The 17,956-nt window shown below is 40.5% G+C and overlaps 1 protein-coding gene across 1 annotated transcript in view; it reads left to right on the top strand.

The window, feature by feature from the left end:
* The window catches only part of DAPK1 (death associated protein kinase 1), a 128,959-nt gene that overhangs the window by 55,569 nt on the left and 55,434 nt on the right, over positions 1-17,956 (top strand). Inside the window, exons 3-9 of the mRNA XM_065406990.1 lie at positions 494-715; positions 14,244-14,382; positions 15,887-16,016; positions 16,313-16,361; positions 16,449-16,475; positions 16,957-17,109; positions 17,260-17,305. Coding sequence (XP_065263062.1) covers positions 494-715; positions 14,244-14,382; positions 15,887-16,016; positions 16,313-16,361; positions 16,449-16,475; positions 16,957-17,109; positions 17,260-17,305 — 766 coding nt within the window. The remainder of the gene's footprint in view (positions 1-493; positions 716-14,243; positions 14,383-15,886; positions 16,017-16,312; positions 16,362-16,448; positions 16,476-16,956; positions 17,110-17,259; positions 17,306-17,956) is intronic.

Below are 17,956 nucleotides of genomic sequence, written 5' to 3'. Positions count from 1 at the left end.
CCCGGTCAATGGGAGCTGCGGGGGTGGTGCTTGCAGCAGGAGCAGTGCGCAGCAACCCCACCGCCGCAGGGGCATGCTGGCCGCTTCCAGGAGCAGCATGGGGCCGGGGCAGGCAGGGAGCCTGCCTTAGCCCCACTGCGCCGCTGGACTTCTAGCGGCCAGAGATTACGATCGACTGTCAGAGGCTCCAGAATCAACCAGTTGATCGTGATCTACCAGTTGGTGACCACTGGACTAGATGATCATTATGTTCCCTTCTGACCTTAGTCTATGAGTCTGTATGTGAGATGTCAGAAATATTTTAACACCTCCTTCCTTACCGCCTGTAGCTTTATTTGTGTTGTGCTGGATTGTGCAAAAAAGCAATGATGCATTTTTGCTAACTTGTTAGTTCAAAGAAACAGTAGTTTCCTCCAGCAGTAGTAAATATAAACTGTCCCTAATTTTACAATTCCTAGAATCAGATTTTTCCCCCTTCTCTTCCTGCTTTTAGTGGGCAGTTTGCTGTAGTGAAAAAATGTCGTGAGAAGAGCACTGGTCTACAGTATGCTGCAAAATTCATCAAGAAACGGAGAACAAAATCCAGCCGACGGGGAGTGAGTAGAGAAGACATTGAGCGAGAAGTTAACATACTGAAAGAGATTCAGCACCCCAATGTGATCACACTGCATGATGTTTATGAGAACAAAACAGATGTTATTCTTATTCTGGAACTGTAAGTAGCTCTTGAGGGGCTTGGGGCATGGTGGAGATTGTCTTTATATTTGGGAAGTAGGGACTTTCCGTCAGAGTGGTAACGACTTAATGAACTTCCTGTATAAATGCAGGCGAGTCTTGGTGTTTTGAGAGCTCTTTATTCCAGGTTAAACTTGCAACTCATAGTAGTTCATTCCTGGTGAAATAGACTGCCCAGAATCCAGAGGTAGAGTCACAGTTCAATAGCTCCAGTGTAGGTCTTTCCACTTGCTACTTTAGTCACTATGATTATGGTGATATCCAAAGGTAACATTCAGCCTGCATATCTCCAGTTAAAACTGCTCTGAGTGTACAATGGGGAATTGGGTGGGGGACATAGATACATAGATTTTTAAGAACCAAATTAGATGGTGATTTGATTCATAATTATTATAGTGAGCCAGTTTTTGTTCTGCATTATAATGGTGTAAATTCAGAGTAACACTATTGGACACCTTTTTACATCTGTATAACTAAACAGAATTTACCCAATGTATGTTGCTATTCTGCAATGTTGAAACTCAAACTGAGCTTTTATATTCCTGCATTTGTCTTTGATATGCTTCTTACCTCGCATGCAAGGCTAGTATTAATAGGTGGGATGGAGGCAAAATACATTTGTAAGAAATGGTTTGGATAGTTCCTTTCCGTTCTTAAAATTCCTTCGGAAGTTTCAGGTTTTAGAGGATAAACACAGAGACCACTTTTAAGGGAAGGTCCCAAAAGTGCTTTTCGGCAGCGGCAAACACATTCTTTGTACACTTTTGATGGCCTGTGCTGCTGCAGGATTGGTCAGACTCAGTTTAGAATCACCATTTACTCAGAACAAGAAGCCAGAACTAGTTGGGACAAGTGAAGCTCTAGGTCACACCCATGAAGCACAGCATAGAACTAGTGTGTGTGTGTGTGTGTTTTGAGCACATCTTGCTTTACTGAAGCATTAGAGAACGGGGGGTTCTAGCCAAAATTCAATTTCATGCTAAATATTATTATTATTATTAAAAACAAGGCAATGGCATTATTTAAAGTTGATCAGTATGACAAATAGGTTTAATTGCAGGCCTGTACACCAATCTTCCACTTATGTTTTAAAGGCTGAAATTTGGGTTATCCCTGGAGAAATAGTGGAAACTCCAGCAGCCACTCACAATTTGAAACTGACACCAGAATCTTGGCCAGGGTTCTGTTGGTTTTTCTTTTCCTTTTGTGCTGATTGGTTTTTCTCTGCTTACTAGTTTGTACACTTAAAACTGTCCCTTTCCCTTCTTTAATATTTTTATACTTTAGGACACTGTGTGTATACAATGCTTTTCCCCCTCCTATTAGCCTACACACAAGTTAACAATAGGAATTTAGGAAGGAAGCAAAGTTAGAGAAGATCAGAATTCCCACGGTTATTTCTCATGATTTATACATACTATAAATCCTAGTAAACTTGTTGAAACATATCTACGGCTGTCCTACATATGATTGTTTACCATGCCTCTACTTATCTGTCTGGTATTTATCACCTTAGCTGCTTTAATTTGTGCTGCCGGTCTACGCTGCATTGATAATTAAGGAGGAGAAGAGTGAAAAAAATTAAGATCTTTGTTTCTACAAATATTTTGCATGATAAAACTTCTTGAAGATTTATAATTAGCATTGGAAGATCTACCAATCCGTCCCTTCCTCCAGAACCCCTTAAATGCTGCATCAGTGCAGAGTACTGTGACTTATTTTTTTCTGACTTGTTATTTCCAGGGATGTCATTTATCACTTCCTCTAGCTATTTTAACACCTGGGTTGCGACACAAAATTCGATCCCAAGGATGTTTCAAAGGGTGGCTCCTGCAGCTCTGGTCATAGACTCATAGACTCCAAGGTCAGAAGGGACCAATATGGTCATCTAGTCTGACCTCCCGCATGATGCAGGCCACAAAAGCTGACCCACCCACAACAGAATCTTCCAGCCTGCGACCCCTGCCCTATGCTGCGGAGGAAGGCGAAAAACCTCCAGGGCCTTTGCCAATCAACCCTGGAGGAAAATTCCTTCCCGACCCCAAATATGGCGATCAGCGGAACCCCGAGCATACAGGCAAGATTCTACAGCCGGACCCTCATTTTACCCGCGATGGCACGTTAATGCCTAACTGACTAAAATCACGTTATCCCATCAAACCATTCCCTCCATAAACTTATCAAGCCTAATCTTGAAGCCAGAGAGGTCTTTCGCCCCCACCGTTTCCCTCGGAAGGCTGTTCCAAAATTTCACCCCTCTGACGGTTAGAAACCTTCGTCTAATTTCAAGCCTAAACTTCCCCACGGCCAGTTTATATCCATTCGTTCTCGTGTCCACATTACTACTGAGCTGAAATAATTCCTCTCCCTCCTTGGTATTAATCCCTTTGATATATTTAAAGAGAGCAATCATATCCCCCCTCAGCCTTCTTTTGGTTAGGCTAAACAAACCGAGCTCCTCGAGTCTCCTTTCATAGGAAAGGTTTTCCATTCCTCGGATCATCCTAGTGGCCCTTCTCTGTACCCGTTCCAGTTTGAGTTCATCCTTTTTAAACATAGGAGACCAGAACTGCACACAGTACTCCAAATGAGGTCTCACCAGCGCCTTGTATAACGGAAGCAGCACCTCCCTGTCCCTACTAGAAATACCTCGCCTAGCGCATCCCAAGATCGCATTAGCTTTTTTCACAGCCACGTCACATTGCCGACTCATAGTCATCCTGCGATCAACCAGGACTCCGAGGTCCTTCTCCTCCTCCGTCACTTCCAACCTGTGCGTCCCTAACTTATAACTAAAATTCTTATTAGTCATCCCTAAATGCATCACCTTACACTTCTCACTATTAAATCTCATCCTATTATTGTTACTCCAATTTACAAGGTCATCCAAGTCTCCCTGCAGAATATCCCTATCCTTCTCCGAATTGGCAATACCTCCCAACTTTGTGTCATCCGCAAACTTTATCAGCCCACTCCTACATTCGGTTCCGAGGTCAGTAACGAATAGATTAAATAAAATCGGACCCAAAACCGAACCTTGAGGAACCCCACTGGTGACCTCCGTCCAACCCGACAGTTCACCTTTCAGTACTACCCGCTGCAGTCTCCCCTTTAACCAGTTCTTTATCCACCTCTGGATTTTCATATTGATCCCCATCTTTTCTAATTTAACCAATAATTCCACGTGCGGCACAGTATCAAACGCTTTACTAAAATCTAGGTATATTAGATCCACCGCATTTCCTTTATCTAGAAGGTCTGTTACTTTCTCAAAGAAGGAGATCAAGTTGGTTTGGCACGATCTTCCTTTCGTAAACCCATGTTGTAATTTGTCCCAATTGCCATTCATCTCAAGGTCCTTAACTACTATTTCCTTCAAAAAATTTTCCAAGACCTTGCATACTACAGAAGTTAAACTAACAGGCCTGTAGTTACCCGGGTCACTTTTTTTCCCTTTCTTGAAAATAGGAACCACATTAGCTATTTTCCAGTCCATTGGTACCACCCCCGAGTTTACAGATTTATTAAAAATTATCGCCAAGGGGCTTGCAATTTCTCGCGCCAGCTCCTTCAATATTCTAGGATGAAGATCATCCGGTCCGCCCGATTTAGTCCCATTTAGCTGGTCAAGTTTGGCTTCTACCTCTAATACTGTAATGTCAATCGCCCCTCCTTTATTCCCCTCTGTCCCGCTCCCTCTATTCCTAAGCCCTTCATTAGCCTTATTAAAGACCGACGCAAAATATTCATTTAGATATTGTGCCATGCCTAGATTATCCTTAATCTCCACTCCATCTGCATGCTTCAGCGGCCCCACTTCCTCTTTCTTTGTTTTCTTCCTATTTATATGGCTATAAAACCTCTTACTATTGGATTTAATTCCCCTCGCGAGGTCCAACTCTACACGGCTTTTGGCCTTTCTCACCGCATCCCTACATGCTCTGACCTCAATAAGGTAGGTTTCCTTGCCGATCTCTCCCCTCTTCCATTCTTTGTACGCTTTCTGTTTTTTCTTAATCGCCCCTTTGAGACGCCCGCTCATCCAGCTAGGTCTAATTCTCCTGCCCACTAACCGTTTCCCCTTTCTCGGGATACAGGCCTCGGACAGCTCGTGCAACTTCAGCTTGAAATAATCCCAGGCCTCATCTGCCTTTAGCTCTCTAAGTATGTTAGCCCAATCCACTTCCCTAAGTAGTTGCCTTAATTTATTAAAGTTGGCCTTTTTGAAATCGTAAACCTTAGTCACAGTTTTATTTCTGTTAATCCTTCCATTTAGTTTAAACCGAATTAGCTCATGGTCACTCGAGCCAAGGTTGTCCCCTACAACCATTTCCTCAACGAGGTCCTCACTACTCACCAGCACCAAATCTAAAATGGCATCCCCCCTCGTCGGTTCAGCTACTACTTGATGAAGGAATTCATCTGCTAGCACGTCTAGGAACATCTGAGCCCTATTATTGTTACTAGCATTTGTTCCCCAATCTATGTCTGGGAAGTTAAAGTCCCCCATGATAACACAGCTCTTATTAGTTTTTACTTCCTTAAAAACATTAAATAGTTCTCTGTCCGCATCCAGGCTAGATCCCGGCGGTCTATAGCACACCCCAAGCAGTATCTCAGGGGAGGCTCTAGTAGTTCTTTTACCCAGTGTAATTATTGCCCAGACAGACTCCGTCTTATCCATTCCATCACTTATTATTTCTTTACATTTTAGCTCATTATTGACATACAATGCCACACCCCCACCTTTACCTTTTTTCCGGTCATTCCTAAACAGCACATACCCTTCCATACCTGTACTCCAGTCATGACTACCATTCCACCACGTTTCGGTTATTCCTACGATATCAGGTTTCATTTCTTGGACCAGGAGCTCCAATTCCTCCATTTTGTTACCTAGGCTTCTCGCATTTGTGTATAAACATCTTACCGTATGCTGTCTATCCTTTCTCCCATTAGTTATGCACTTTGGTACGGACCCCGTAGCGTCCATCCGCCCCCTCCTTCTTATGTCCAATTCCCTACCCCTACCTATATCTGCGCTTATCTCTTTGCCCTCTTTTTCAGTGTTGGAATCTGGCGTGGAGATTAACTGGACATCTCCCAACCGTCTCCCCCAAGTTCCTAGTTTAAAGCCCTTTTGATGAGATGAGCCAGCCTCCCTCCCAGAAGTCTATTTCCTTCCCTACTCAGGTGAAGTCCATCCCGCGAGAACAGCTGTCTGTCCCCGAAAGCCTCCCAGTGGCCATACATCCCAAAGCCCTCCTTATAGCACCACTCCCTTAGCCAGCTATTTATCCTCACAATCCTGTCTGCCCTTTGCTGTCCTTCTCTAGGAACAGGCAGAATCCCACTGAAGATAATCTGAGCCTCGACTTCCCCTGGTCCCATGGGGATGGCTGGGCTTGGCTCCCTGCTGTGGGCATTGTGACCTGTCTGGTGCATGGGGTCACAGCACTGCTCAGATTTGGCCCAGCCACCTGTCCATGATAGTGGGGAGCCAGCCAGGCCAAATTTGAATGAGTGATGCTGCAACCCTGTGCATCAGGGTGCAACACTATTCTCACAAATTTGGCCCCCAGACCCCCATCAGAGGGCCAGAGCCAAAACTGAGCAGCACTGCAACCCCATACACCAGGTCACAACATCCGAGCCAAGTCAGCCTCGTGGAACAGGAGCCACCACTACAGGGTAAGTGCAGGGTGAACTCTGTTATCTTCCCTCCAGGATCTTCCCCTCTCTGGGTGCTCTCAACCCCCTCCATAGCCTATTTCTTGGGCCGTGACAGGCCACCAATATGTACAAATGAGTCCAGAGCCCCAAAAGGTTGGGAACTAGTGGTTTGTGCAGGGAAATAGTGTTACGTGGTGCCAAGGATGAAAGACCTACTGGAGTATAAATGTGTCCAGTATTCCATTGAGCAGTGTTAATTGACGCTAAAGTCCTCTTCTCGCATGTCTGAGCAACATGTTGAACAAAAGGACTTTAGCATTAACTAAGGCCACTCACTTCCATATCATTATACTTTACCCTTTGGAATTTATGACAACTTTGATTCCTCTCCCTAGTTATTGTTAAGCTCTACTCAATATAAATAGTTTGACAGATTCATTTGTTAACACTTGGAGTTTAAATGTCCAATCTGCTAGTGCAAGACCTAAGGCTCCCAAGTGTGTATGCAAAATCTAGTTGGTTTTGCTTCTCCCAATTCCTAGGATATTTTCAATGTGGAGTCATTTGTTTTTTGTATATAGTAGCTAGCCATTACAAATCCTTCTTTTATGAACAGGATTAGAACAGACTGTATAAGGCTCAAAATCCACTATTGCTTTTGTTTATAGTTTCTTAAATTTTTATATTACAGGTCTGTCACATCTTACGCGCATTTAACATGCGCGATTTCAACTTTACGCGGTCGGCAAAAACAAAAAAAAGAGAGAAACAACAATTTTAATACTATACCTGTAGTGCGGGCGATTTCGCCCGCCATTGAACTCAATGGGGTTTTGGCTATACGCGGTTTTCGCTTTACGCGCTAACTGCGGAACGGAACCCCCGCATAAGATGAGACAGACCTGTAGTACACTTAAGTAATGTTTCAGAAAACTCATGTAATTGCATAAAAAGTTAACAGATCTAGAAAGATAATTTTTCTACTATATAATATATATGTAATATAACCTTCATTATCCTTAAAATTACCTTCTTCCATATTTTGATCTCATTCAGTCTTGTAGTCTAAGCAGGGTGAGGTCAGATCAGTACTTTGATTGCAGGCCTCTGAGCAAAACCTGGGTGATGGAGGAGATAATGGGGGTGGTGGGCTTGCAGGGAGCACTCTTACTTCTTAGTCAGGAAAAAAACTACTGATCACTCAGAAGAATATGTCATAAGACTGATAATGTTGAACTCAGGGAACTAGCCAGCCCTCAACTTAGTTACCGGTAGTTAGTTAATATTTTGCTTACCTAGAAAGCCCCTTATTGTTTCATTCAGGGAAGTTTTTTCACTTCCCTCCTTAGAAATTACTAATTGGCCTTGCTGGTTCAGAAAGCTGTCAGACATTGAATTCATTGTGATATCACAAAGTTCATATAATTATTTAATTACAGGAATAAAATGGAGAAGATGAAGTGATAGCAATCCCTTTAATAATTGAATATAGTAATTGCTGTGAGAGCAAACTTTAGTAATTAGCCATATCACTAAGATATTATGAAAAGCAATTGATAATTTAAATGGATGGAAGTTTTTAATGTCATGCTGGGAAGACTTTTAAATACAGCATAATTCCAGTTAGTCTAAAATCCTAGTTATCCAAATCCATATTGTGTACCTGTGATGGGATGAACTCCCATCACCTGCAGAAGAAGCGGGGGGAAAAACCCAATTAGAGAGATGCTCTACCTGTGGGGTGATTGACTGATTCCTTCCTGGCCAGAAGGGTGGAGGTAGATGATGAGCCATTAGATACCCTGGGTTTGTAAATCTCCTGAGGGAACTCCGTTGTGGGGAGAGACTGCAGAGAAGGCAGGACTCTCCTACAAAGAGAAAATCACAGCGAGCAAGACAGGCTTTTGTGAGAGAAGTCCTGGAGAAGGAGATAAGCTCTTGTGGGAGAAGTCCTGCGGGAGAACTGAGGGCAAAGTTGGTGATTTCATTGGATACTTGGTACCCTGGAAAGGGACAAGACTGGATAAGTGTCTTGGCCAGAGGACTAAGTCACAGAACACAAAGACAAAGGATAAGTCAGTGCAGCATAACGGAAGAAGCAAAAGGGAGCACTGGGGGTGCAGATCAGTGCAGTGCCAACTCTAAAAGCAGGAGGCACTCTGACTGAGTAGAGGCAATTATAGTCCCACATGTAGCCCTATATTAATAGCACATCTGTTTATCTGAACACCCGGTTGTCTGAAAGATTTGGATAAACAGGAGTATACTCTTATATGTAAATACATCTTTAATGTTCTGATATTCCTATTCTTAGGGACAGACTCCTTTAACATTGTTTATGCTTAAACAACTAGTCCAGTAACAAAACTGAAATGGCTGTTATCAAAGAACTTGCCTTCTGTCCTGTCTCTATCCACCCTAAGGTAACTTTTACCCGTTAGTAGGCAGTTGGACTATGTTTTCTCTCTGCATCTAATTCACCTTCCAGAAACCATTCTTTTCCTTTTACACAGATATTCAGCTATTGCTGTGGGATACTGTATATCTGGTGTAATCTTACAAAAACTATTTAATGTCTGTATTGACACCATAAAGTTACATTTGTTGTCAACATTTCTAAAGTGATCTTCTGTTTTTACTTTCAACACAGATAATTCCTTAATCAAAAAAGAAGCCACAAAACACTGCCCATATCTTCTGCAGAATTTTTTGTTTAGTTGTGATCTCTTAATAGCTGGAACACTAATTCAAATTAGTAAGCAACTATTGTCTCGTCACTGCACTTCAACAAATCAGTATTTCTGATTTGTATTCTTTATGTAACTTGGGTATCCACTGGAGGCATGTCAGTACAGACATCTTTTTAGTTGCTGTCAATAACTGTTAACATGCATTCTCAAGGAGGCCTTTCTGATGCCTATTAACTTTGATTTTCGCCTCTTGGTTCAGCTAATGGATTGCAATATTGCATGCAAGCTCCTTTATAAATAGGATGTACCCTTTTAAAATAAATTCTTGTTCACTGTACATCAGCTATTTCTTTAACATGGGCAATAGACTGTAGAGGGGCTAATTCCAGCATTCCGTCCCCTCATTACAGTTGTATGTCAGCTAAAGATTAAATAAAATACTTATGTTCATGATAGTGCTGTATTTTCTAGAGAGAAATTTATGGGCATTGTCCTCCCAAAACATTGTTTTGAACATACATTTCTGTCAGCCTTGGATAGACTATTCTTGATTTTCATATCATGAAGCTGACCTGGATAAAAATTCCAAGATAGTATTGCAGAAACCTTCTGAAGCAAATGTTTTTCAGTACAAGATTCGGTTCTTATTCACTACTAGGCTTAAAATTAAAGTTTCTTCAAATACTTTTATTTTTCATCACACCAAAAATCCTCAGATGATCCTTTTAATTATGTAATTCATTTTTGAGTATGAGCAGCATGGCACATGGCTTAGACATTAGGAGTTGATGCCACTAGTTTTGAAAGTTAATTGGTTCCAAACTCCATGTTTAGGATCCATAATGATATCCTGTGGGAGCTGGTGATTAGTCCCATATCATAGTTAAGGAGGCCTGATAACTTGTAAAAACATTTTCCATAGTTATTTGTTCTCCAGAGATGTAATACAATTCCTTTCCCACAGGGAGAACATGCCTGATGTAAACACATCTGTACAGTTCACTTTTAATATTCTGTTGGAAGGTCAGGCAGTGCTTGCACCAATAAATGTTTATAGAAATATCTTTTATAATAAGCCAGTTACTGTTAACTAATTTTATTCACACAAATCATGGGAAAACACAAAGGAAGAAGCAGATGTTGAGTTTGCTATGAACATGTGAAAATGGTTGCACAAAACATTCTAGAATGCAGGGTTAATATAAAAATGGTATGATGCTTGGATATAATATAATACCAAACCACGAAACACTGCATTACGGGAATGAATAGAAATACATAACTGCACCTAATGTGTTCTGCTTTCATAATCTGCTCTGCGTATTCTTGTATTATGTGTAAACTGAAAGGTTTTATGTAGGAATGAGGAAAGGTATAGTGCTTCAAGGAAAGTCATTGTGTTAGGGCGACTATAAAGGTGAGAAGATTTTGTAGTTTATTTTAACAGTAATGTAATTTAGATGTGACTTGAATTTAATTTAGTTACCCTGTTAATCTGAATTGTCATTGTGTAGAGTCTGTGGATAGTGGTCACTCTTTCTGCTAATCAGAGTTGTTAGCTCACAAATGAGCAACACTGAATTTATCCAGTAACTTCAATCAGCAGCTAGAAAAAAAGAAAAAAATGAGCAGAGAATATATTTAGGCATGTGTAAATACCGTGTACAGAAGCTCTGAGAGTCTGTAATAAAAGACAGAATACAGTGCCTGATAAACAGATTATCTGTACTACCTTCAGGAAGCAATTTTTATCCAGTCATTGGTTACTGTCATGCTGCTGAGCTCTAGCTTCATGAACTCCTGTGGATACTTACAGCAATTCTTCTTACTTAAAGGTAAACTAAAAATAAAATCTCAAATTTCCATCTGCTTGAGCAAAATGTGCTGAACGGTCCAGTTTAGTGAGCTAATAGGGACATTAATCATATGGCAACTTCAAACCAAACCCTTTTTATTTACCTTTCAGTTCTCCTAAATCACATCAACTGGCTTCAGCTCAACATGGTGCACGCTAGGGCATCGTAATGAAGCTAAAACCAACCAGCTTGATTTGTAAGAAATCTGGAAGAGGAATTGGGGAGGTCAGTTTTAGGTGATGGTGTGCTTTGTTGCCCTCCACCTCCTGACTTCATTGTGACTATTCACGTGCTTGAAGTTAAGCACGTACTTAAGTGCTTTACTGGGTTGGGGCCATGTGCTGAAGAATTGGTGTTGAGAGGTTTACTGAAATAATTAATTATATAAAAAATATTGCTAAAGCTAGTCATTGGCAGATAGGTGAGAGGTTTCCAGTCCTCTTCTCAATCAACTAAATCAGTGGTCCCCAACGCGGTGCCCGCCAGGGCATTTATGTGCACCAGCCTAGTGCCCAGCAGGGGAGAGAAACCACGGCCCCGCGCCTGACGGGGACAGAGAACTCAGGCTGCGGGTGCAGTGTTCTCTGTTCCCGGCAGGTGTGGGGCCCGCCTAGTGCCCAGCAGGGGAGAGAAGCTGCGGCCCTGCGCCTGCCGGGGACAGAGAACTCCGGGGCTGCAGTGCTGGTGTTCTTGGTCCCTGGCAGGCCTGGGGCCGCGGCTTAAGCCGGAGAGAAGCCACGGCCCCGCACCTGCCGGGCACAGAGAACTCCGGGGCTGCAGGCTGCGGGCGCCGGTGTTCTCTGTCCCCGGCAGGCGCGGGGCCCGCCTAGTGCCCAGCAGGGGAGAGATGCTGGGGCCCCACGCCTGCTGGGGACAGAGTACTCCGGGGCTGCAGGCGCTGGTGTTCTCTGTCCTCGCAGCTTCTCTCTGGCTTCTCTCTTCTCTCTGAATTCATATATTATGTAATATTAAATATGATGTTTTTCATATTATTTAATGTACAAATACAAAAGAAGCCTTGAAAAATTGTTGGCACCCGTCACACTCTTCTGAAAACATGAATGTGCTACTGGCTACAAAAAGGTTGGGGACCACTGAACTAAACTATGCTACCTCTCCAGGATAGACCCACCACCCTGTGGCTACCTCCTGCAATTAACAATTCACAATAATATTTCTGGTAAGTGTTTTTTTTCACATGCTGCAGTCCCCTAAAGAAAACCCAGTTTCCTGAAATTTCAGAGTCTAAATTTTGGAGGTGTGAAATTGCACAATGGCGAAAAATTTGCCATGAAATTTTGTAGTTTTTTCAGTTTCACTCAGCTCTAGTTATAAAGCCCATACATATCTGGAATCTTGAACAGAAGTACACTTTCGGATGGCATCTTATGTTACCTGTTGCCCTAAATGAAACTGTGAAATTGATCAGTTTTATAGCCATCTATAGGAATAGTAGTAAGTTATGCAGCTATAGGTATCATTAAAATACCAGTAGAAATAAGTAGGAAGTATGTGACTGTAAAGGAGGCTTGTTTTTCTTGTGTTGTCAGTGGGAGTAAGATGAGACTGTAGAGGAGACCAAGTGGTACTCCAGTGCAAGCAAACATTGGTGGAAGTTGTTAGTGTATTCCTGAATATTTCCCTCATATTTTATGACAGAAGACTATGGGTACATCTCCACTACAGCTGGGAGGGCATTTCTTAGCTGTGCATAAGCTAGCACACTAAAAATAGCAGTATGGGTGCAGCACCGCACGCAGCGGCTCAGGCTAGACACCTGACTATACCCAGGGGGTTGGAGTAGGATTGTACTCAGGCGGCTAGTGAGCCGTGTTTAATTTGTAGGTATTTCATTTTTATACTACTGTACTAACAAAAGGAGTTAAACCTTTCCCTCATAGTCTCTAATTTTTGTATTTAATTATTATAGTTACCTTTATTCTTTATTATTATAATTGTTATTGGGAAGAAAATGTCACTTAAAAAAACCCGTTTTTTTCCACCCATCTTGATGTAAGCAGTAAGAATTCATTAAAATACACTTTATATGAAATTTGCATTACAATGCTGAAAGTTCTCACATAAAAACAGACTTAATAGAACAAGTCAAATGTATTTTCAAAAACTTACACTGATTATAAAGCGATTGTTGTATATTAATCCTATTTTTAATTATCAAAACTTCAAATCATGATCAAATTTTAAGATAGCGCTAGTGGACAGAATTAATAGCTGTAATTTTGAATTTCAGACTGTTGAAAATCACTATGTGAAGGAGTGAAAAATAAAGGAACTTTGGAGGGTTCCAGTATACTTCTAGTTAAGGACATGATTTTTAAGATTCAAGAGGTGACCAAATAAACCAATGGTCTCAGTTTTAATCCCCAAAGTGAGAGGAATTTGAAAACTTTTAAAATGGTGTTCAGATACATTAGTAGGTAAAAAACAGAATTCAAGTCCTTATCTTGCCTCCCCCTTCTCAGTCACTGAGCACATCACCATCGATTCATGTTGATCAGGCTCCTACCTCAAATGACAAAGGGATTATCTTCAACTCCTTACTTTCCCTCTTCCCTCAATTCCAAGCTGTGTCCAGATCTTGCTGCTGTTTCCTACACATCCTTTCTGACCTTTGTCTTCTTTCTGCCCACATACCATCTGAAGTGAGAGTTTTAGGTATGCCCTTGAGGACAGGAACTGTGTCTTCCTCTGTAGAAAGTGCTTGGCATGTTTTGAGTGCAGTTTTAATATGAATGATTAAGGCACTAGATTAAATCAAGGATTGGAATGTGTTTTGGAATGCTCTGAGCACAAATAAAGCATGTTGGGGCTGCTGCTAACTGCAGATTGAATAAACCCTGATCTTGATACCTTCTAATCTTAAAAATCATCTATTCTTCTCCCTAGCATTTTGCTGCTAGTGTATGCTAAAACATACTTTAGTTTTCTATCTATTCCAGCAGTTATCTGTGTTCAAGTATATTTGCTTAACTTAACATTGAATTTTAACTTCTGTGAAGATGCATACACATGTATGGGGTATTTTAATTTAAGCTATATAAACCAGCACAGTTCTTGTTAAAATCTATCCACTGTATTCTCAGGAGTAGGGAAAGAAGTCTTACTGATTTTGTAGGTATTAAATTATGCAAATTGTCATGTTCTGTTTTGATATGAACGTCATTAAGCGCTGCTGGATGCTTTATAAGATGGCTGTGAGAACAGTTACGCTACAAAAATCAATAAGTTAAAATGTTCTTGCCGATAACCCCCGCACCTCTTCTCTCAGTGTTGCAGGTGGAGAGCTCTTTGATTTTTTAGCTGAAAAGGAATCTCTGACTGAGGAGGAGGCCACAGAATTTCTCAAACAAATCCTTAATGGTGTTTACTATCTTCACACTCTGCAAATTGCCCATTTTGATCTCAAGGTATGTTGGGCAGAAAAAAATTTGGGGTACTATAAGCAACCCCCTTAAAGTCCCGATTACGCTACCCCAAAAAAATCTCCAGTTGTAACACAGATCACATCTTGAAAATGTGATTGCCAGCCTATACAGATAAGGGAGAACGCAGCTGAGAAGTAATTGTTTCCAGTCGTCTTTTATTTAAAAAGCAAAAAATGCTTTTCCCCCATTTACACAGACTGGCAGTTACCAACAAAACTATGGTATGAATGATCTTGAAACCTATGTCAGGTTAGGAATTGTATGTAGTGTGGATGTGGTCTTGATTAGAGCTGTGCAAATAATCAATTTTTCAGTTCCCTGGCAATTCTGAAAAATCAGAGCAACAAATCATTTGAGGTCAAAGAAAACATCTCATTTAAATTTCAAGCAATTTTTTACTATTTTAAAATAAAATTTAAGGAAATTTCAAAATAAAAGGTCATTTCAAATAAAAAAAAGTTGACACAAAATGCTTTGACTTTTTTCCCCCCAAAATTGTGTTTTTTCTACATGAACAATTGGGCAAAACTGACACCCATTTGCAAAACATTTTTATGTCAAATTTGCATTTTTGCTAAAAAAAAAAAAAAAACTTTCCGACTAATTTTACCCTACTCTAATTTTGATGCAACATTCTGAACTGGAAAATTCTTCTGACTGTGTTTCCATTCCATGCATCTAATGCCTTCACTCAAAAGATCTGCACTTCTTTAAACCGAAACAAGACAACAAAATTATTTACTGTCAAGGATGGTTGTGAAGCAGGTAACAATTTCCAAAAAGTGAAAAGACCGTTTCAGATCAGTTTCTCAGTGAAAAGAAAAAAGTAATATTATGTGAGAAATGTCTATGTATTTTTGCATATGTGAACTCCATTAATATTTTGAATTCTTTTTAATATCATTTTACTAGTTTTCTCTTATCATACCCATCAATATTTTCATGTGTTGAGCATTTTGATATTTCTTCTTGATTTTGGGTTGTGGAGGTATATAGGCCCCAAATCAGGAAGGCATCTCAATTCAAGGAAGGTATTTAAAGAGGTGCTGAAGTCCTCCTGAAGATAATGGCCATGTCTACACTATGGAAACAAAGGTGAATTTTTAACATGTGCTAGCTAACACATGTTAAAATCCTAGTATATCAAAGGAAGTAGTAGTTTTAACATGTTCGTCGTCCCAGGTAGAGGAGAACCTAGGGTTTACCTCAACTAGCTAACACTGGTTGAACCTACAACTGCAGTGTCTGCACTAAAGGTAAAATCCTGTCACCACAGAAATCAATGAGCTTGTGCCATTGACTTCAATGGAGCCAGGATTTCACTTTAGCTAAAACATGCTAATCCATGTTAAAATCCTAATGTGGCTTCTCTAGGGAACGTGTATTTTTAAGGCAAGGCCAAGAGACTGAAACACATACTTAAGTGCCTTTCCTTGTAGCCTGTGCAAATTATGAAATCTTTGTTTGTTGGTTTTTGTTTTGAAAGCCTGAAAACATAATGCTGCTGGATAGAAATGTACCAAAGCCCCGCATTAAGATTATTGACTTTGGCTTAGCACACAAAATTGACTTTGGAAATGAGTTTAAAAATATCTTTGGAACACCAGAGTTCGTTGGTGAGTACAGGTTATGCCTTAATATATTGTTTTTTCTTTTCCTTAAGCCTATGAAACCATGCATGTGGCATGTCTCAACTTAGCTATGATTTACAGAATTTGTGTGCAATAAATGACATTTTGAGATTTTGTAAAGTATACCATATTCCTCAGCAGTAACTTGGTTGTAAAAGATTTTCTGTTATAATGACATTGCAGGTTATAAATCAGTGTTTTTAAGGTGTCAGAATTAAATAAAACTGCTCTTTGCTTCTTTGTTTGTTTATATACTTCACATACTATTCATTCTCTCTTAGCTCCTGAAATAGTAAACTATGAACCCCTTGGTCTTGAGGCAGATATGTGGTAAGTTAATGAACCATTCTGAGATGGTAGCTGTCATTATTATATATTATATTACTGTTCTGAATCTTTCCCTTTCTCTCTCTCCAGGAGCATTGGTGTAATAACTTACATTCTGTAAGTATCAAAATCCATAAATCATTCTTTGGGAACATTTTATTTTTTATCTAACATTATATTCTGATTCTGTCCTTTTGGCTTTCAATTGTGTGGTGTATTTTTGATGTCAATAAGACATAGACATAGCATATGGCCACTTAACTAAACTGCATTGATTATACATGATTTTCACCTAATTGAAGTTGAGTAATCAAAAAAGCTATAGCATAATTGTTAAAATAATAGCTAAGAGTCAATGCTGAGATAGTGGAATGGAAGCCTTGTTTAGATGATTAGGCAGTTTTCCAAAGTGACTTTAATCTTAATTCTCTGAAGTTAAATCACAGCTTTCGTCTTTGTAAGATCAGGTCATCTTTAAGATATGTCTGAACGCTAAAAGCAGAAAGCCTCTTTTTTTTGCACTTCCTTGTCAGCTCTTGCAGGGATGAAATGGCATGTAGCATATAATATGTACTGTGTCCAATCTTACTTTTAACAGCCTAAGTGGTGCATCACCATTTCTTGGAGAAACAAAACAAGAAACATTAGCAAACGTATCCGCTGTGAATTATGACTTTGAGGAAGAATTCTTCAGTAATACCAGTGCCCTAGCTAAAGATTTTATAAGAAGACTTCTAGTTAAGGATCCAAAGTGAGTTACTTCTCTTCCTGTGTTTGTTCTGTGGCATCCTGAATTACATATCATGGTTCAATTTGTATTCTGTGTTTGTGCTCGTTAATTAAATATGATCTGCTAGAGTCAACAAAGTAAAAGGAGTATTTTTTTTCCTCCCATTTAAAGGAAGAGAATGACAATTCTAGATAGCTTGCAGCATCCCTGGATCAAGGTTAGTGTATAAGGAATTCACTTTATATTCTCTTTTGTTTATCAATCTGTAGTATGTATACTTGTGCTTATTCAACTACTTCATGAAAACTAAAAAGCATAAAGTGGTGTTCCCACTTAATAAATATTGCTGTTTGCAAAGCTAAATTGAAGGCTACTGCATATTGGCTATAGAGTTAATTAAGTTATGTTCTGTACATGGTAGTGATGGGCAAGTACTGTAGCCCATTATTCAGACGACACTTATGCTTGGTCAGGGAGAGACAAATGTTCAGGAAAAAGTGTACCAACAAAGATACGTTTTTTGAATCAAATCCAGTTTCCCCCTCTTCCTAACCGTCTTTTCAAATCCCTATTTCAGGGTACGTCTATACCCAGCCGCTAGTTCGGTGGCTGGCAATCGAACTTCTGGGTTCGACTTATCGCGTCTTGTCTGGACGCGATAAGTCGAACCCGGAAGTGCTCGCCGTCGACTGCGGTACTCCTGCTCGGCGAGAGGAGTACCGCGGAGTCGACGGGGGGAGCCTGCCTGCCGCGTCTGGACCGAGGTAAGTTCGAACTAAGGTACGTTATTCACGTAGCTGAAGTTGCGTACCTTAGTTCGATTTGGGGGGTTAGTGTAGACCAAGCCTAAGTGTGGCTAAATGATGAC

The sequence above is a fragment of the Emys orbicularis genome, chromosome 6, assembly GCF_028017835.1.
Source record: "Emys orbicularis isolate rEmyOrb1 chromosome 6, rEmyOrb1.hap1, whole genome shotgun sequence".
Lineage (NCBI taxonomy): Eukaryota > Metazoa > Chordata > Testudines > Emydidae > Emys > Emys orbicularis.
This window is presented reverse-complemented; position numbering and strand designations above follow the sequence as displayed.